Consider the following 21,587-nt stretch of genomic DNA (forward strand, 5'->3'; position numbering starts at 1 on the left):
GCTTTTTCCCAGGGTGGAAGAGTCAGTTACTAGGGGACATAGGTTTAAGGTGAGAGGGGCAAAGTTTAGAGGGGATGTGCGAGGCAAGTTCTTTACACAGAGGGTGGCGAGTGCCTGGAACTTGTTGCCAGGGGAGGTGGTGGAAGCAGGTACCATAGAGACGTTTAAGAGGCATCTTGACAAATACATGAATAGGATGGGAATAGAGGGATACGGACCCCGGAAGTGCAGAAGGTTTTAGTTTCGGCAAGCATCAAGATTGGCGCAGGCTTGGAGGGCCGAATGGCCTGTTCCTGTGCTGTACTGTTCTTTGTTCTTTGATGCATTCTGTTTCTGCTGTTTTCCTTCTTCTATTCATTGGATAAAGTGAATAGGAGGAAACGGGATAGCATAAAAAAAGAAATGGCTTACAAAAACGCAGAATGCAGCACAGATCCGGCCGAATGGGATCGATACAAAGACCAGCAAAGGGTCACAATGCAGCTTATAAGAGCTACTAAAAGAGATTATGAAAGGAAACTTGTAAGGGACATCAAAATCAATAAGAAGAAATTTTATAGTTACATAAAGGGAAAACGGGTGGTCAAGAGCAATGTAGGCCCACTAAAAGCTGAAAATGGAGATATTGTCATCGATAATGGGGAAATGGCAGACATGTTGAACAATTACTTTGCCTCAGTATTTACAGTTGAAAAGGAGGATAACTTGCCAGAAGTCCCGAAAAAATTAATAGCCGATAGGGGACAGGGACTTAACACAATTAACGTAAGTAAATCATCAGTAACAAGGAAATTAATGGAACTGAAGAGTGAGAAATCCCCAGGACCTGACTGTTTCCATCCAAGGGTGTCAAAGGAAGTAGGGGAGCACATTGTAGATGCCCTAACTATAGTCTTTCAGAATTCCCTAGATTCAGGAGTGGTCCCTCTGGATTGGAAAGTTGCACATGTCACCCCACTTTTTAAGAAGGGTGAAAGGGGGAACCAAGGAAATCACAGACCTGTTAGCCTGACATCTGTGGTGGGCAAGTTGCTGGAGTCTATAATCAAGGATAGGGTGACTGAACACCTAGAAAAATTTCAGTTAATCAGGGATAGCCAGCATGGATTCATGACGGGAAGGTCATGCCTGACAAATCTCATTGAATTTTTTGAAGAGGTGACTAAGGTAGTGGACAGGGGAATGTCTATGGATGTTATTTATATGGACTTCCAGAAGGCATTTGATAAAGTCCCACATAAGAGACTGTTTACTAAGGTAGAAGCCCATGGAGTTGAGGGCAAATTATTGACATGGTTAGAAAGTTGGTTGAGTGGTAGGCGACAGAGAGTGGGGATAATGGGTAAGTACTCCGATTGGCAGGATGTAACTAGTGGTGTCCCACAGGGATCTGTGTTGGGGCCTCAATTATTCATTAACGACTTGGATGATGGCATAGTAAGTCATATATCCAAATTTGCTGATGATACAAAGTTAGGCGGCATTGTTGACAGTCTAGATGATAGCATAAAATTGCAAAGAGATATTGACAGACTAGGTGAGTGGACAAAACTGTGGCAGATGGATTTCAATGCGGGCAAGTGTGAGGTTATCCATTTTGGACCAAAAGAGGATAGAGCAGGGTACTTTCTAAATGGGAAGAGGTTAAGTACAGTGGTTGTCCAAAGAGACCTGGGGTTCAGGTGCATAGATCTTTAAAATGCCACTAGCAAGTGCAGAAAATAATCAATAAGGCTAATGGAATGCTCGCCTTTATATCTAGAGGATTGGAGTATAAAGACACAGAGGTTATGCTGCAGCTGTACAAAACCCTGGTTAGACCCCACTTGGAGTACTGTGAGCAGTTCTGGGCACCACACCTTAGGAAGGATATATTGGCCTTGGAGGGAATGCAACGTAGGTTTACAAGAATGATACCTGGACTACAGGGGTTAAGTTACGAGGAGAGATTACACAAATTAGGCCTGTTTTCGCTAGAATTTAGAAGGTTAAGGGGTGATCTGATTGAAGTCTGCAAGATATTAACAGGAAAAGACAGACTAGATAATGATAAACTATTTCCACTGGTTGGAGATTCTAAAACTAGGGGACATAGTCTAAAAATTAGGAGCAGACCGTTCAGGAGAGATGTTAGGAAGCACTTCTTCACGCAAAGGGTGGTAGAGGTTTGGAACTCTCTCCCACAAACAGCAGTTGAAGCTAGAACAGTTGTTAATTTTAAATCTGAGATAGAAAGATGTTTGTTATGCAAAGATATTAAGGGTTATGGGCCAAAGGCAGGTATATGGAGTTAGGCCGCGGATCAGCCATGATCTCATTGAATGGCGGGACAGGCTCGAGGGGCTGAATGGCCTACTCCTGTTCCTATCTTCCTAAGTCATTGTGTTGTTCCATGCTCCACATGTACTAAACGCCCACACAGTAAGCACAGCAGAAATTTTACAATTTATATTTTTATTAAGACATTAACCAAGACATTGCGAATCATTCACAAAGAGCCATTCAATCCCATAAATTCGCAAATAAGGTAACCTGCATAAAAGACCCCATTTGATTGTGCCACAGCAACACCAGTTTATAGAGGCAAGGACCAGGTTCCCCAGAGAAGGGAGTGGGAGACCAGCTGAAGTCTGGGGATAGAAAAAGCTGTGTGAGTACAGAGAGTGATAAAGACACCAAAACAGGGAGCTTGATGAATGTGAGACTGAGCAGAGAGTGACAGAGACACCAATAGGGGGAGATTGATAAATGTGAGACTGAGCAGAGAGTGATAGAGACACCAATAGGGGGAGATTGATAAATGTGAGACTGAACAGAGAGTGATAGAGACACCAATAGGGGGAGATTGATAAATGTGAGACTGAGCAGAGAGTGACAGAGACACCAATAGGGGGAGATTGATAAATGTGAGACTGAACAGAGAGTGATAGAGACACCAATAGGGGGAGATTGATAAATGTGAGACTGAGCAGAGAGTGATAGAGACACCAATAGGGGGAGATTGATAAATGTGAGACTGAACAGAGAGTGACAGAGACACCAATAGGGGGAGATTGATAAATGTGAGACTGAGCAGAGAGTGACAGAGACACCAATAGGGGGAGATTGATAAATGTGAGACTGAGCAGAGAGTGACAGAGACATCAATAGGGGGAGATTGATAAATGTGAGACTGAACAGAGAGTGACAGAGACATCAATAGGGGGAGACTGATGAATGTGAGACTGAACAGAGAGTGACAGAGACATCAATAGGGGGAGACTGATAAATGTGAGACTGAACAGAGAGTGATAGAGACACCAATAGGAGATTGATAAATGTGAGACTGAACAGAGAGTGACAGAGACATCAATAGGGGGAGACTGATGAATGTGAGACTGAACAGAGAGTGACAGAGACATCAATAGGGGGAGACTGATAAATGTGAGACTGAACAGAGAGTGACAGAGACATCAATAGGGGGAGACTGATAAATGTGAGACTGAACAGAGAGTGACAGAGACATCAATAGGGGGAGACTGATGAATGTGAGACTGAACAGAGAGTGATAGAGACACCAATAGGAGATTGATAAATGTGAGACTGAACAGAGAGTGACAGAGACATCAATAGGGGGAGACTGATGAATGTGAGACTGAACAGAGAGTGACAGAGACATCAATAGGGGGAGACTGATGAATGTGAGACTGAACAGAGAGTGACAGAGACATCAATAGGGGGAGACTGATAAATGTGAGACTGAACAGAGAGTGACAGAGACATCAATAGGGGGAGACTGATGAATGTGAGACTGAACAGAGAGTGACAGAGACATCAATAGGGGGAGACTGATAAATGTGAGACAGAACAGAGAGTGATAGAGACACCAATAGGGGGAGACTGATGAATGTCAGACTGAACAGAGAGTGATAGAGACACCAATAGGAGATTGATAAATGTGAGACTGAACAGAGAGTGACAGAGACATCAATAGGGGGAGACTGATAAATGTGAGACTGAACAGAGAGTGACAGAGACATCAATAGGGGGAGACTGATGAATGTGAGACTGAACAGAGAGTGACAGAGACATCAATAGGGGGAGACTGATGAATGTGAGACTGAACAGAGAGTGACAGAGACATCAATAGGGGGAGACTGATAAATGTGAGACTGAACAGAGAGTGACAGAGACATCAATAGGGGGAGACTGATGAATGTGAGACTGAACAGAGAGTGACAGAGACATCAATAGGGGGAGACTGATAAATGTGAGACAGAACAGAGAGTGATAGAGACACCAATAGGGGGAGACTGATGAATGTCAGACTGAACAGAGAGTGATAGAGACACCAATAGGGGGAGATTGATAAATGTGAGACTGAACAGAGAGTGATAAGACACCAATAGGGGGAGATTGATAAATGTGAGACTGAGCAGAGAGTGATAAGACACCAATAGGGGGAGATTGATAAATGTGAGACAGAACAGAGAGTGATAGAGACACCAATAGGGGGAGACTGATAAATGTGAGACTGAACAGAGAGTGACAGAGACATCAATAGGGGGAGATTGATAAATGTGAGACTGAACAGAGAGTGACAGGGACATCAATAGGGGGAGACTGATGAATGTGAGACTGAACAGAGAGTGATAGAGACACCAATAGGGGGAGATTGATAAATGTGAGACTGAACAGAGAGTGATAGAGACACCAATAGGGGGAGATTGATAAATGTGAGACTGAACAGAGAGTGATAAGACACCAATAGGGGGAGATTGATAAATGTGAGACTGAACAGAGAGTGACAGAGACACCAATAGGGGGAGATTGATAAATGTGAGACTGAGCAGAGAGTGACAGAGACATCAATAGGGGGAGACTGATGAATGTGAGACTGAACAGAGAGTGACAGAGCCATCAATAGGGGGAGATTGATAAATGTGAGACTGAACAGAGAGTGATAGAGACATCAATAGGGGGAGATTGATAAATGTGAGACTGAACAGAGAGTGATAGAGACACCAATAGGGGGAGATTGATAAATGTGAGACTGAACAGAGAGTGATAAGACACCAATAGGGGGAGATTGATAAATGTGAGACTGAACAGAGAGTGATAAGACACCAATAGGGGGAGATTGATAAATGTGAGACTGAGCAGAGAGTGATAAGACACCAATAGGGGGAGATTGATAAATGTGAGACTGAACAGAGAGTGATAGAGACATCAATAGGGGGAGATTGATAAATGTGAGACTGAACAGAGAGTGATAGAGACATCAATAGGGGGAGATTGATAAATGTGAGACTGAACAGAGAGTGATAAGACACCAATAGGGGGAGATTGATAAATGTGAGACTGAACAGAGAGTGATGGAGACACCAATAGGGGGAGATTGATAAATGTGAGACTGAACAGAGAGTGATGGAGACACCAATAGGGGGAGACTGATGAACGTGTGCATGAGTATACTGGGTGATACAGTAACAAAAGCACATTAGCATCAACACACAACCAGTGGCTCTCACTTGCTCCCCTTTGTCTCAGTAACCTTGGCAGTAACACATTTCTTCACAGTGCATGTAGTGTCTTTATCACAGTATAGAATCTTACAACATAGGAGGAGGCCATTTGGCCCATCATACCTGTGCTGGCTCTTTGAAAGAGCTATCTAATTAGTCCCACTCCCCTGCTCTTTCCCCACAGTCCTGCATTTTTTTTTCCTTTTCAAGTATTTATCCTACTTCCTTTTGAAAGTTATTATTGAATCTGCTTCCACCGCCCTTTCAGGCAGAGCATTCCGATCTTAACAACATGTTGCATAAAACAAAATTCTCATCTTGCCTCTGGTTCTTTTGTCAATTAACTTAAATCTGTAATCTCTGATTACTGACCCTCCTACCACTGGAAACAATTTCTCTCTTATTTATCAAAACACTATTATTTTGAACATCTGTACTGGATCTCACAGTCCTCTCTATTCAGATGTCAATACATTCCAATCTTGAACCTGTCACAAGGCAAGTGGGCCATCTGACATACGAGTCTGTGTATATAAACATGATGGTGCTGGGACTAATCCCTGTAACAATGTAAATCAGACCACCTGTCCACACACACATGTAATAGCCACCAAGTGGGATGTATTCAGGGGCTTCGAGCACAAATGTTAATTTAACCAAGTTTTGGCAGGCATCTTCTGTGCTTGACTGAGAATGTGTTGATGTCGGAATTGATGTCAGGGCATTTACTGTGCCAACACCTGCCTGCACTCATTAGGAATTGCCCCCCTGCCATTTTAATGAGGCGCTAAGAGGTGAAAATAAATGCATTTAAATAACGGGAGAGGAGGAAGTTTTTAGCAGTGTTTAAACTGCAGTCAGAAGCCACAGCAATTTTTTTTAATGCTTTCATGGGATGTGGTATCGCTGGCAAGGCCAGTATTCGTTGCCCATCCCTAATTGACCTTGACAACTGAGTGGCTTGCTAGGTAATTCCCCTTTTGTCTTCTGACTGTTGTTTTCTGAATTTAGGCACAGTCAGTATAATGAACACACAAAATTGATGGAGCAGGAAAAGACCGCAGGTCCATCAATCCCGCTCCCTACAATGATGGCCAGAGTAACAAGGCTTAAATCATCAAACATCATTATCATTCATTCTTTTGCCTGAATTAAGTGCAAAATGCAGATGCAATCAGGTCATGTGATGAGAGAATGGGCGTGCTTAAACACAACTCACACTCCACACCTCCCCCCCACCCCCCCTCCACCCCCAAAAAACCATATCCCGGTACTTGGGAATATTAAAAGATCCTCTTTTGGTTTCTACAGGGGTGATCTGAAGCTCGCTGGGCTGCGATGCTCTTCCTGCAGGACAGGCGGATCACATTGCAAGTATCATCTTTCCCATCGCTCCAGATCCCTTAATGATGTCCTCGTGAGACTGAGCCACCTTCTCCAATGGGTATTCTGGCCCCACCACTGGCCTCAGCCAACCCACTTCCATTCCTGCAAGGAGTGCAGCTGCTGTCTCTAACCGATCCTCCTGCAACAGACAGAAAGACTCAAAGAATTTGCCATTTGTTCATCATGAAAGCAGTTTGGGACATCCGAGGTTTTTAAAGACCCTATGTGCAGCAAAAACTTGCATTTACATTGCGCCTTTAACATAGTAAAATGTCCCAAGGTGCTTCACAGGATAAGGTCCCGCATGGGAGATTGGTTAAGAAGGAATTGCCCATGGGATCCAGGGCAATTTGGCAACTTGGATCCAAAATTGGCTTAGTGGCAGGAGGCAGAGGGTAATGGCCGAGGGTTGTTTTTGCGAGTAGAAGCCTGTGACCAATGGTGTACCGCAGGGACCGGTGCTGGGACCCTTGCTATTTGTAGTGTGCATTAATGATTTAGACGTGAATATAACAGGTATGATTAGTAAGTTCGCAGATGACATGAAAATTGGTGGTGTCGTAAATAGTGAGGAGGAAAGCCTTAGATTACAGGACGATATAGATGGGCTGGTAAGATGGGCGGAGCAGTGGCAAATGAAATTTAATCCTGAGAAGTGTGAGGTGATACATTTTGGGAGGACTAACAAGGCAAGGGAATATACAATGGATGGTAGGACCCTAGGAAGTACAGAGGGTCAGAGGGACCTTGGTGTACTTGTCCATAGATCACTGAAAGCAGCAGCACAGGTAGATAAGGTGGTTAGGAAGGCATATGGGATACGTGCCTTTATTAGCTGAGGCATAGAATATAAGAGCAGGGAGGTTATGATGGAGCTGTATAAAACGCTAGTTAGGCCACAGCTGGAGTACTGTATACAGTTCTGGGCACCACACTATAGGAAGGATGTGATTGCACTGGAGACGGTGCAGAGGAGATTCACCAGGATGTTGCCTGAGCTGGAGCATTTCAGCTGTGAAGAGACTGGAAAGGCTGGGGTTATTTTCCTTAGAGCAGAAAAGGCTGAGGGGGGACCTGATTGAGGTATTCAAAATTATGAGGGGCATTGATAGGTTAGATAGGAAGAAACGTTTTCCATTAGCGGAGGGGTCAATAATCAGGGGGATAGATTTAAGGTAAGGGGCAGGAGGTTTAGGGGGGATTTGAGGAAACATTTTTTCACCCAGAGGGTGGTTGGAATCTGGAACGCACTGCCTGAAGGGGTGGTAGAAGCAGGAACCCTCACAACATTTAAGAAGTATTTAGATGAGCACTTGAAATGCCATTCGCATACAAGGCTACGGGTCAAGCGCCAGAAAATGGGATTAGAATAGTTAGGTGCTTGATGGCTGGCACAGACACGATGGGCCGAAGGGCCTGTTTCTGTGTTGTATAACTCTGTGACTCATAGAAACATAGAAAATAGGAGCAGGAGTAGACCATTCGGCCCTTCGAACCTGCTACGCCATTCATCACGATCATGGCTGATCATCCAACTCAGTAACCTGTTCCCGCTTTCGCCCCATATCCTTTGATCCCTTTAGACCCAAGAGCTATATCTAACTCCTTCTTGAAAACATACAATGTTTTGGCCTCAACTGCTTTCTGTGGTAGCAAATTCCACAGGCTCACCACTCTCTGGGTGAAGAAATTTCTCCTCATCTCAGTCCTGAAAGGTTTACCCTGTATCCTTAGACTATGTCTTAGACTCAAGACGCCCCAAGTGCTTTACAGCCAATAAAGTACTTCAGAGGTGTAATCACTATTGTAATATAGAAAATGCAGCAGTCAATTTGCACACAGCAAACTCCCACAAACAGCAATGTGATAATGACCAGATAATCGGTTTTTGTGATGTTGACTGAGGGATAAACATTGGCCAGGACACCGGACATAACTCCCCTGCCTGTGGGATGTTTTACGTCCACCTGAGAGTGCAGACAGGACCTTGGCTTATCATCTAATCTGAAAGATAGCACCTCCAAGAGTGCAGCATTCCTTCAGTACTGCCCATTTGACAGTAGCTCTTCCTAGATTTTTGTGCTCAAGCATATGGAGTGGGCCTTGAACCCACAACATTCTGACTCAGAGGTGACAGTTTTGCCTACTGCGCCATGACTGTCACACAATTTGAAAACAAGGATGAGAATTTTAAAACTGAGGTGTTGCCAGACCGGGAACCAATGTAGGTCAGTGAGCACAGGGTTAAGTAACACATGTAGTACCAGACTGGAATTTGATAAACCTTGTGCTCTGCTCCTAATTAACTTGTAGTTGTTGGGGAGAGGATAAATGTCAAGGAAATAAATTTAAGAAGGACAAATGTCTGCGATGGTTGTTTAAACACGTGGGATGGTAGAAATTCTAATTGTTCCTATGCGTTAACACTCTTACAGCAAATTCTTCTCTGCTGTTTTGATGAAGGTGTAAATTGTTTGGTTAACATTGCATTGTAACAATATTTTTATATATTTATATTTAGAGATACAGCACTGAAACAGGCCCTTCGGCCCACCGAGTCTGTGCCGACCAACAACCACCCATTTATACTAACCCTACAGTAGTCCCATATTCACTACCACCTACCTACACTAGGGGCAATTTACAATGGCCAATTTACCTATCACCTGCAAGTCTTTGGCTGTGGGAGGAAACCGGAGCACCCGGCTAAAACCCACGCGGTCACAGGCAGTACCCAGAATTGAACCCGGGTCCCTTGAGCTGTGAGGCTGCGGTGCTAACCACTGCAACACTGTGCCGCAGAGAGAAATGAGTTACAGGTGCATTACGAGTCAGTGTGACAACTCTACCCTCTGATCCGTAAAGCAATCATTTGAAAAGTGTCCTTCTTACCTTAGTTGCAGTACTCAATGCAATCCCAATGATGCTGGACTCGTTAGCCATGGTGTCCCTGGGATTTATCTCAATGCAACCTCTGCAGCCTACAATCTGCAGAAAAAAGCAGCTGTAACTGCAGTGCAAATCATACATCTTACTTCAAACTACGTTCACTTCTGGGCACAGCACCTCAGCAAGGATGTACTGGCCTTGGAGGAGGTGAAGCACAGATTCACCAAAATGATTTATGAAGAAAGGGTGCATAGGCAAGGCTTGTATTCCCTTAAGTATAGAAGATTGAGGGGTAATCTAATTAAGGTGCTTAAATTGATTAAAAGGATTTAATAGTTTCTCTCGATCTACCCTATTTCAAAAGCAAAATACTGCGAATGCTGGAAACCTGAAATAAAAATAGAAAGTGCTGGAAATATTCAGCAGGTCTGCAGCATTTGTGGAGAGAGAAAGAGTTAATGAGCTTTCAGTCGCCAGTCATTTTAATTCCTAAGAAGTTCCGAAGAAGGGTCACTGACCCGAAACGTTAACTCTGCTTCTCTTTCCACAGATGTTGCCAGACCTGCTGAGTGATTCCAGCATTTCTTGTTTTTATTTCAGATTTCCAGCATCTGCAGTATTTTGCTGTTATTTTAATTCCTCGCTCCATTCCCACTTTGGCCTTGGCCTCCTGCATTTCCAATGAAGCTCAGTCAAAGCTTGAGGAACAGCACGTCATCTTTCAATTAAGCACTTTCCAGTCTTCCAACCTCAACAGAGTTCAACAATTTATGATGATAACCTTGCATCCATTTTTTTTGTTTTTAAGGGGGGGGCAGCTGTTGGTAATAATTCTGCTTATCCCATTTACACCTCCTTTTGATACATCTTTTGTTTCTCCACTTGTCCCATTACCACCTCCTTTTGCCTTGCACCATCTTCCCTTTTGTCATTTAATCTCTCCTCTCTTCCACCCAATCAAAGATCTTCCATTTTGTTAGATTCATAGAATGGTTACAGCACAGGCGGCCATTCGGCCCATTGTGTTCATGACAGCTCTCTACAAAAGCAATTCAGCTAGTCCGACACTGCTGCCCTTAACCTGTAGCATTGCACATTTTCTCTCTTCAGGTGCTTATCCAATTCTTTTTTGAAAGCTATGATTGAATCTGCCTCCACCACACTCTCAGGCAATGCATTCCAGATCCTAACCACTTGCTGTGTTAAAAAAAGGTTTTCCTCAGGTCAGCGTTGATTCTTTTGCCAATCACCTTAAAGCATTGCCCTCAGGTTCTCAAACCTTCCACCAATGGGAACAGGTTCTCCCTATCTATGCTGTCCAGATCCCTCATGATTCTGAGCACCTCTATCAAATCTCCTCTTCTCTAAGGGGAACAGCCCAGCTCTCCAGTCTATCCACATAACTGAAGTCTCTCATCCCTGGAACCATTCACATGAATATTTTCTTTACCTCTCCAATGCCTTAATATCCTTCCTAAAGTCTGATGCCCAGAATTGGACAGAATACTCCAGTCGAGGCTGAACCAGTGATTTGTGAAGGTTCATTCTAACTTCCTTGCTCTATGCCTCTATAAAACCCAGGATCCTGTATACCTTTTAAAACACTTTCCCAACCTGTCCTGCCACCCTCAATGGATTTGTGCACACAGACTCTCAGGTCTCTCTTTTCCTGCACCTCCTTTAGTATTGTACCCGTTAATTTATATTGCCTCTCCTTGTTCTCCCAACCAAAATGTAAGATTTTACATTTCTCTGCATTAAATTTCATCTGCCAGGTGTCTACTCATTCCACCAGCTTGTTTATATCCTCTTGAAGTCTACTACTATCCTCCTCACGGTTCACAATACTTCCAAGTTTTATGGCGTCTGCAAATTTTGAAATTGTGCCCCATGCACCCAAGTCTAGGACATTAGCATATATCAAGAAATGTAGTGGTCCTAGTACCCCAACTCACTTACCACTCCGTAATGATATGTTCAAACCAGCTATTGCCCCCCCTTCCATCTTGGCGCCCCATATGGAGCAACTTTACCGAGAAAGATCTACCAGCAGACATCCTTTGGATCAAGGAATGGGAAACACGCAAAGTCACCAACAAGTTCCTTATGACAAATCCCATCTGTTGAATGGCTACCGCGGTGAGAGTGATCCTTGCTAAACAGGTTCAGGACAAGCCAGGGCCCCTGCGCAGCCAACCTCTACTGCTAGGGCCTCAGTACAACTCCTTATGCATTTGTGGAGACACACAATGTTTCACATTACCAAGGAGTGTCCCCTCTACAGACTAAGTGGCAGACTAATCATCTTAAACTCAGCAAATGAAGAGGCTATCACTTGGCTCCAAGGATTTGCATTCGCTAAATAAAATAAAAGTAACCCATTATATACCTTCCTCCAGTCTGAAAAACAACCGTTCACCACTCCTCTCTGTTTCCTATCACTCAGCCAACTTTGTATCCATGCTGTCACTCTCCCTTTTATACCATGGGCTTTAGCTTTGCTGGCAAGTCCATTATCAGGCATTTTATCAAATTCTGTTTGGATTTCCATATACACATCACCCTCTTCAACCTTCTTCATTACCTCATCTAAAAAATCAAGTTAGTTAAACACGATTTGCCTTGTTCTTTTCTCCTTCCCCTTTTCTTGCCTCCATACTTGCTTTAAACTTATATTTGTTAACTTTTTCCAGTTCTGATTAAAGGTCATTGGCCTGACACGTTAACTCTGTTTCTCTCTCCACAGATGCTGCTACATCTGCTGAGTGTTTCCAGTATTTTCTATTTTTATTTATTGTGTGTCCAGTTTTCCACCTGTGAGTAACCTGATGTAGATTCCATCAGTGGAGATGATGGAAATAGAGTTAACATTTCAGGTTTGATGACCTTTTGTCAGTTCTGAAGAAAACTTATCGAACTGAAACATTAACTGTTTTATTTCTCTCCACAGACGTGGTCTGACCTGTTAAGCGTTTCCAGCATTTTCTGAGAGGAACCATTTCCTCTGGTCGGGGGAGTCCAGAACAAGGGGCATAACCTTAAAATTAGAGCTAGACTGTTCAGGGGTGATGTCAGGAATCACATCTTCACACAAACGCTTGTGGAAATATGGAGCCCTCTCCCCCAAAAAGGTTTGGATGCTTAGGGTCAATTAAAATTTTCAAAACTAAGATCAACAGATTTTTGCTGGGGAAGGGTATTAAGGGTTACGGAATCAAGGCAGGTAAGTGGAATTAGGATCAGCTATGATCCAATTGAATGGTGGATTAGATGGAGATGTGGGTATATGTAGCAGCCTTGAGGGGCTGAATGGCCGATTCTTGTTTCTATGGTCAATAAATAGATCAATTACAGCACCAATTTAATCAGTTACTATGCGATTACGCTGTTCGATAACCTCGTACTTACAATCACTCGTCCACCATTTGAAAGGAGTTGCAGATCATTGCTCAGATTCACATTGGACAACATTTCTATGATCACATTTATTCCTCGACCTCTTGTATATTCCTTCACAGAAAAAGTGCAGGCTAATAATTAGATACACATAAATAATCATACTAATCAAGGTGCAATTATCTAACCAACTGAATTAAAATATTTTTATGTTGATTAATATTTGGAGTGACTCTCCTTTTTCCATTCTTACTCAAAACTGAATTGCTTCGATAAACTACTTGGTCAACTTAGCAAAACCAAAGTTGTGTATGAATAATGAAGTCTAATGATCAAAAGAACAAACAAACTTGCATTTCTATAGCACCCTTCACAACCTCAGGATGTCCCAAAGTGCTTCACAGCCAAGACAGTACCTTTGAAGTGTAGTCACTGTTGTAATGTAGGAAATGCGAGTCAATTTGTGCGCAGCAAGATACCACAAATAGTAATGAGATAATTACCTCACAAACTGTTTTAGTGATGTTGTTTGTGGGATAAATATTGGCCAGGAAACTGGGGAGAACTCCCCCGCTTTTCTTCAAAATAGTGCAATGGGATCTTTTGCATTCACCTTAGAGAGCATAATGTCTCATCTGAAAGACAACACATCTGACAGTGCAGCACTCCCTCATTGGAGTGTCAACTTAGATTTTCTGCTCTAGTCTCTGGACTGAGACTTGAACTCACAAAACTTTATGACTCAGGTTAATAATCAACTTAATGGATTTGAAGCAGCAACAAATATTTGCTAAACAAAGTAATGAAGAAACTCAGACTTTGACCTAAACTGTGCAGTGGGAGATCGTTCACCGTAAATGCTTTTATGGTCACAGTCCATCTTTTCAGTCATGAATGATTGTTTGCACTACACAAACCCAGTCCTCCCTGTCTGCTGATTGTCTGACCTCAGTGCATTCCTCCGGAGGCCAGGAATTATCCAAAATGGACAGGAGAAGAAAAGGAAGTTGCAGCCCGAGAGGTAGTTGGAGAGAGGATGGAGTTTGTTCTTTGAGAGGAGATGTGATTGTGACAGTATTGAAGAGCGCAGGGGAGAGAACCTGATGAGGGAAAGACAGTGACCTTGTCAGCAAGCGTAAGAAAGTCAAGAGCAAGAAAAAGCCTTTCAACCCATTCGGCCCATTGTTCTACATGGCTTCTTCCCCCCCCTCCCAACATCCCCAACTTTAAGTTCCTTCCCTAACGTATCTGGAGAAAACTCAAATAGACTAAGCTATTAATATTTCTGTAATCCTCATTGGTCCATAACAGCTGTCCTCCAGATCATTCTTCAAGGTACTTACTGACCTTTCTGGAGATAGGTGGCTCAGTGGGTAGCACTCACTTCTGAGTCAGAAGGTTGTGGGTTCATGCCCCAGTTCAGGAACTTGAATGCAAAGTCTTGGCTGACACTCTCAGTGCAGTATTGAGGGAGCCCTACACTGTCAGAGGGTCAGTACTGAAGCAGCCCTGCATTGTCAGAGGTGCAGTCTTTTGGATGAGACATTAAACCAAAGCCATTTCTGCCTTCTCAGGTGGATGTAAAGGATTCCAGAGCATTATTTCGAAGAATAGCAGGGAGTTCTTCCTTGTGTCCTGGGGCCAATATTTATCCCTCAACCAACATAATTTAAACAGATTACCTGCTTATTTATCACATTGCTGTTTGTGAAAGTGTGCTGTGCGTAAATTGCCTATATTACAAATAGTGACTACACTTCTAAAAGTACTTCACTGACTGTAAAGTGCTTTCGGATGTCTTGAGGTCATGAAATGTGCTGCATAAATGGAAGTTCTTTCTTTTTACACAGTTGTTGATTACTTGAAATGCCCTGGCCAGGATCAGACATGTGAGCAACACCATCCTTTTAATCCTGTTTGCCAGGAGCCAGAAACAAGACTGACAGGACGGCCAGCAACACGGAGTCTTTATTCAGTCGGCTAACTCGTCGTTTTGAAACCACGAAGCCTTAGGAAATGTAAATATAAATGAATGCATGACCAATGGAGATTTCGAAGTGCTGGGTCTGTACCTTGATCTTATCAATGTAGCCAGTCTCCCTGTGATTGAAAGTCTTGTCAGCTCCGTTCTTTTGAACCAGACTGAGTCCTTCCTGAGTCCCGGCTGTACCGAGCACCTTCAGGCCGTAGGCTCTGGCAATCTGACAGGCTGCGATCCCAACCTGAAAGTCAGCACAATAATTATGCATTACCTTTCATGGAGGCAGCTTCTCAGTTTCATGAGACAGCCTGCTCCAGCCAAACACAATACCTCTGCTCTCCAACTGCTGCAAGCAAATAAGCACAGAAATCCAAATTCCAATTACAATTTTTTTCCAGACTGCATTTCTGATTGAGATTTTTTTTTGCACGTGGATTCGAGTCACGAAAAGCAACACCGAGATTGCGCTGTGCACTATTAATACAACGGGATTGTACCATCGATTTTAACAAAGCAGCTCATCACCTTCATGAGAAAAAGTAACAAAAAAAGGAAATTTCATAGCAACTTGTTTGACACCAATATCGCACAGGGTGACTTCAAACATAAACACATACAATATGAAATACAATGGGAGTAATTAGATAGCTTGGGGGAGGTGCTGCTGGAAAATGCCTCCGGGAGAGGGCCAACACGCACTGTTGCGTGTTGGCCCTGGCCTGATATTACCGGCGACGGCAAGGCCTTGTGGCGGCACCCCCGCCGCTCAGCAATGGGTCCCCCCCATTTACATATTTAATTAAATGGAAATGAATGCATTAATCATATTTATGCCGCCTTCTGTCCCGCTGCAATCTTCCTGCCACTGGCCGACACTCCCACGCCTTTGGATCCCTGTCCGGGGAAACGAGACGGAGCACCTGTGGGGATGAGGGAGGAGGTAATCTTCTCAGTGCGGTGGGGGGGGGGGGGGGGGGGGGGGTGTGTGAAGGGGGAAAAGTAACATCATTGGTGTAGGGGATGGTGGGAAGGGTTTAAGGTTAAAGTTTATGCACTTTGGGGTGGGGGGGGGAGGCGGGGAAGGTCAGGTGGACAAGGTAAGCATTTTGGAGGGAGGGGAAGAGGGCAAGTAATCAATTTAATTGTTATTAGGACGTGGGAGAGGGGCAAAATAAATGTATTTCATTTTTTTTTAATTCACTTTAGCTTTAGATATTTAAATGTAACGGTAGGGCTCAAAGCCTTTTAAAAATGTATTTATTTAGAGATACAGCACTGAAACAGGCCCTTCGGCCCACCGAGTCTGTGCCTACCATCAACCACCCATTTATACTGATCCTACACTAATCCCATATTCCTACCACATCCCCACCTTCCCTATATTCCCCTACCACCTACCTATACTAGGGGCAATTTATAATAGCCAATTTACCCATCAACCTGCAAGTCTTTTGGCTGTGGGAGGAAACCGGAGCACCCGGCGAAAACCCACGCGGTCACAGGGAGAACTTGCAAACTCCGCACAGGCAGTACCCAGAATTGAACCCAGGTCGCTGGAGCTGTGAGGCTGCGGTGCTAACCACTGCGCCACTGTGGCGCCAGCAGCTGATGCCATTGCCTGGGACGGACAGCCTGCCGCCTCCACATCATCCGGGGGGGACGGTCTGACCTTTCTATTTAAATTATTTAAATATTTAAATGAGCCACTGTGCTTAGGATAACGGCGGCTCCATGACATGCGGCCCACTCGCCCACCCGCCAATTTCGGCGGAGGGAATATAAAATTCAGACCATAGTGAATGGAACCTTACTCTCTCTGAGGTACCAACAGGATAAAGGAGGAACTGGGGGAAGGAGGAAGAGGATATCAAAGAGATGGACTCTGGAATTCAGGGAGGCTGATAGCAGGGCAACCCAATTTAGGGAGAGAATTCCAGAGAGCTGGAGCTTAGCGAGGAAAAGGTCGGCAACCGGTAGTGACATCGTTTGTTATAAAAAGTTACAGCAAAAATATGATTTTCCCCAGAACTCGTGGGCTTAAGCCGATGCAGCTTACCCCTCCGCTCGCTCCATGAATCAGAACAGTCTCTGCCGCCCTCACACGGGCTCTAAAACAGAAAGGAGTCCCAATGAGAGAGTGTTCATTTGGTATGTCTCCACAACTGGAACTGAAGCTGGTGATTGGTCACTATTTAGATGCCAGCACTTGCACTATCTTTGGGGTGACTTCTGCCAAAACTATGGGAACCAGACAGCAAATCCAACTGCACCAGGCAAGTGTGGAAATCTACAGAATTTAGGTTTGTATTCCCTTGAGTACAGAAAATTCAGTGTTGACGTAATTGAGATGGTTAGCATGATTAGCAGTGTGTACCATCTACAAGATGCACTACAGCAACACACCAAGGCTCCTTCGACAGCACCTTCCAAACCTGCGACCTCTACCACCTAGAAGGACAAGGGCAGCAAATGCATGGAAACACCACCACCTGTAAGTTCCCCTCCAAGCCACACACCATCCTGACTTGGAACTATATCGCCATTCCTTCACTGTCATTGGATCAAAATCCTGGAACTTCCTTCCCAACAGCACTGTAGATGTACCTACCACACATGGACTGCAGCAGTTCAAGAAGGCAGCTCACCACCACCTTCTCAAGGGCAATTAGGCATGGGCAATAAATGCTGGCCTAGCCAGCGATGCCCACATCCCAGGAACGAATAAAAAAAAGGATACGATAGGGTAGATAGAAACTATTTCTTCCAGTGCGGGAACAAGGGGGCAAAACCTTATAATTAGAACTAGGCCATTCAAGGGTGATGTCAGGAAGCACTTCACACAAAGGGCAATGGAAATCACCTCCCAAAAAAGCTGTTGAGGCTGGGAGTCAATTAAAAGTTTCAAAACTGAGATTGATAGATTTTTTGTTGTCAATGGTACTATGGATTACAGAATCAAGGCCAATAAATGGAGATGATACAGATCAGCCCATGATCAAACTGAATGGCAAAAAAGGTTCAAGGGACTGAACGGCCTCCTCTGGTTCCCATGTTCTTAATCTCCCAAATCACTTGTCAAATCCTCTTTGTTCATTTCATTTGATGGAACACATACAGCGGAATAATCAAAGACGTAAATGGACTGCATATTGTTTACTTCAGAATTTGAAGTTCCAGTCACAGAGCTTACTATGCCTGGGCTACACAGTGACAGCACTCATTATGAACTTCTGGCTGATTCAGTAATGGTTAATTTTGCAGTATTTATAGGCAAAATGTTTCATAATTATCAATTATCATTAATATGTGCCATCATCTCCTGGACTGGATTCATCACCTGAATGAGTTGGAGGGGAATATTCCAGGGTATTTTTTTTCTCTTATTGGCCCTGGGATTTTCTCTGTTCTATTACCTCAGGAGTGTACATGACTGTGAGGGGTAGGAACAGTCCAGTCATGATGCTCCAGTCATCATAAGGTGTGGGGCTGGCTTGATGGTCCAGCAATCTTTTGTTGCTTGTCAATTTTATATGTTTATAAATGTCACTGTCCATCTCAAGTAGGGCTTTGTAACCTGGTAACATTCTTTTTTTGTTGACTACCAGACAACGTAGGGGCCTAATTTTCTTTATGCTGCTGCACTACATATTGTTCACTGGCCATAAATGATACAGACATTGGAACCAACAAGAGTCTGATGTATAGGTATACATCAACAGGTAAAGGCAATGCATCTCCTACAATGCTGTGACATCTTTCATGGTAAAATAAATTACAGTCGATATTATTATAGGGCATTCGTGAGGCCACACCTGGAGTAATGTGTGCAGTTCTGGTCCCCTTACCTAAGAAAGGACATACTTGCCTGACAGGGAGGGCAAGAAATGTTCACTAGACAGGCTCCTGGGATGAGGGGATTGTCCTATAAGGAGAGATTGGAGTAGACAAGGCCCAGGTTCCCTGAAGTTTAGACGAATGGGAGGTGATCTCATTGAAACATAAAATTCTTAAGGGACTTGACAGGGTAGATGCTGAGAAAATGTTTCCCCTGGCTGGGGCATCTAAAACATGAGGTCACAGCCTCAGAATAAGGGGTCAGCCATTTAGGAATGAGTTGAGGAGAAATTTCTTCATTAAAAGGGTTGTGAATCTTTGGAATTCTCTACTCCAGACAGCTGTGGATGCTCAGTCGGTTAAGTATATTCAAATCAGAGGTCAATAGATTTTTTGGGGTATGAAGGGAATTAAGGGATATGGGGGTAGTGCAGGAAGATGGAGTTGAGGTAGATCAATCATGATCTTCTTGAATGATGGAGCAGTCTCGAAAGGTTAAAGTACCTACTCCAGCTCCTATTTCTTATGTTGTTTTAGAGTTATGGGTGTCTTACTTGTGCAAGAGCGCTCGATATGCAGTGAAGTAAGGAGTTCCGATAGCCGATCCTTCCTTGTAGCTAAGATTATCTGGTAAGGGGTAAACGCTGTCATCTGAAGCGACTGTATACTCTGCATATCCACCAGTGATGGTTCCACTTGTAAAAACACGGTCCCCTTTCTCGGAGCAAGAAGGACAGATTTATTGACAAGATATTTCATTTTAAATCTGTTCAAAATGTTTAAAATTTACTGAATCTAGAGCATAACAATACATTATTTTATAGTATACTACACACACTACCCGTCAACCTTTTTCCACTATAAATTCCTCTGTTGACCTTTATAATGGAAACTGCCTATGTAAACTTGTCATACTATAATAACATCCTCCTGTCAGTGGTGGTGCTGAAGTACCCCAGTTTTGTGTCTCCCAGCTTCTGATCCTTTACAAGAAATCCAATGCTCCAACCAACTCTGCTTCCTAACTTGCCTCAAGTTTTGTGATGTAACTATTAACTAGAATATGAATTTAGAAGCATTATTTAAAAATAGGGACAGAAAATAGGGACTAAATTACATTTACATACCCTGATCCAATTATCCACTTTTCTTTAACCCTGATTCACCTAAAACTCTAATTAGTCTCGATTCCCTGTATGCAGCATATTATCTTTTCACATTATATCAATTGCTGTAATAAACCTCATTACAACAGAACACACAAAACACATGAACCTGGAGGATCGTATTATAAAGAGCTTCCAGCGATCTGATCTTGTATGGAATACATTAGGTAACTCATTTTTTATTGCGTCAGATGTGTTTTTATTTAACCAACGTGAAGGTAGCATTGTGGTGATGTTACTGAACCAGTAATGCAGTGGCCAGGACTAATGTTCCAGAGGCACAAGTTCAAATCCCACCAGGGCAACTGGGGAAATTTAAATTCAATTAATTAATAAATTTGGAATAAAAAGCTAGTCTCAGTCATGATGATCATGAAACTACTGGATTATCAACAAAACCCATCAAGTTCACTGATGTCCTTCAGGAAAGGAAATATGCCATCCTCACCCGATCTGGCCTACAAGAGACTCCAGACCCATAACAATGTGGTTAACTCGTAACTGCCCTCTGAAATGGCCGAGCAAGCCACTCAGTTGTATCAAAACCACTAAAGAAAAGTCAAAGAAGAATAAAACCAGATGGACCACCCGGCACTGGAAAGGGAACAGGCACACCCTGCGCAGATGACTCTACAAAGACCTCCTCATTAACATCTGGGGTCGTGTGCCAAAATTGGGAGAGCTGTCCCACAGACTAGTCAAGTAATAGCCTGACATAGTCATACTCACCGAATCATACCAGACTCCTCCATCACCATCCCTGGATATGTCCTGTCCCACCAGAGGTGGTGGCACAGTGATCTACACTCAGGAGGGAGTGGCCCTGGGAGTCCTCTACATTGCCTGTCTCATGGCATCAGATCAAACACAGGAGGGGAAAACATCCTGCTGTATACTACTTACCACTCTCCCTCACCTGATGAGTCTGTACTCCTCCATATTGAAAACCACTTGAAGTAGGAGTGAGGGTAGCATGGACACAGAACATACTCTGGGTGGAGACGTCAACTTCCATCACCAAGAGTGGGTCCGTGGCACCATTACTGACTGAGCTGGTGAGTCCTGAAGGACACAGCTTCCAGACTGGGCCTGTGGCAAGTACTGAGAGAACCAATAAGAGGGAAACACCTAATTAACCTCGTCTTCGCCAATCTACCTCACACAGATGCATCTGTCCATGATAGTACTGATAGGAGTGACCAATATACAGTCCTTGTAGAGACGAAGCCCTGTCTTCACACTGAGGACACCTTCCATCATGTTGTGTGGCATTACCACCATGCTAAATGGGACACATTCAGAACAGATCTAACAGCCCAAAACTGGGCAACCATAAGGAACTGTGGGCCATCAGCAACAGCAGAATTGAATTCAACCACCATCTGTAACCTCATGGCCTGGCATATCCCTCACTCTACCACCATCATCAAG

General features: G+C 43.7%; 1 protein-coding gene across 1 annotated transcript in view; it reads right to left on the reverse strand.

The window, feature by feature from the left end:
* Nucleotides 1–2,437: 2,437 nt before the first annotated feature.
* Nucleotides 2,438–21,587, reverse strand: part of cryz (crystallin, zeta (quinone reductase)) — a 61,195-nt gene continuing 42,045 nt past the window's right edge. Inside the window, exons 4-9 of the mRNA XM_068036572.1 lie at nucleotides 19,545–19,708; nucleotides 17,213–17,264; nucleotides 15,248–15,397; nucleotides 13,188–13,289; nucleotides 9,783–9,878; nucleotides 2,438–7,029 (exon numbers count right to left, since the gene is read on the reverse strand). Of these exons, the coding sequence (XP_067892673.1) occupies nucleotides 6,868–7,029; nucleotides 9,783–9,878; nucleotides 13,188–13,289; nucleotides 15,248–15,397; nucleotides 17,213–17,264; nucleotides 19,545–19,708 (726 nt within the window). The 3' untranslated portion in view covers nucleotides 2,438–6,867. The remainder of the gene's footprint in view (nucleotides 7,030–9,782; nucleotides 9,879–13,187; nucleotides 13,290–15,247; nucleotides 15,398–17,212; nucleotides 17,265–19,544; nucleotides 19,709–21,587) is intronic.

Source organism: Heterodontus francisci, chromosome 8, assembly GCF_036365525.1.
Source record: "Heterodontus francisci isolate sHetFra1 chromosome 8, sHetFra1.hap1, whole genome shotgun sequence".
Classification (NCBI taxonomy): domain Eukaryota; kingdom Metazoa; phylum Chordata; class Chondrichthyes; order Heterodontiformes; family Heterodontidae; genus Heterodontus; species Heterodontus francisci.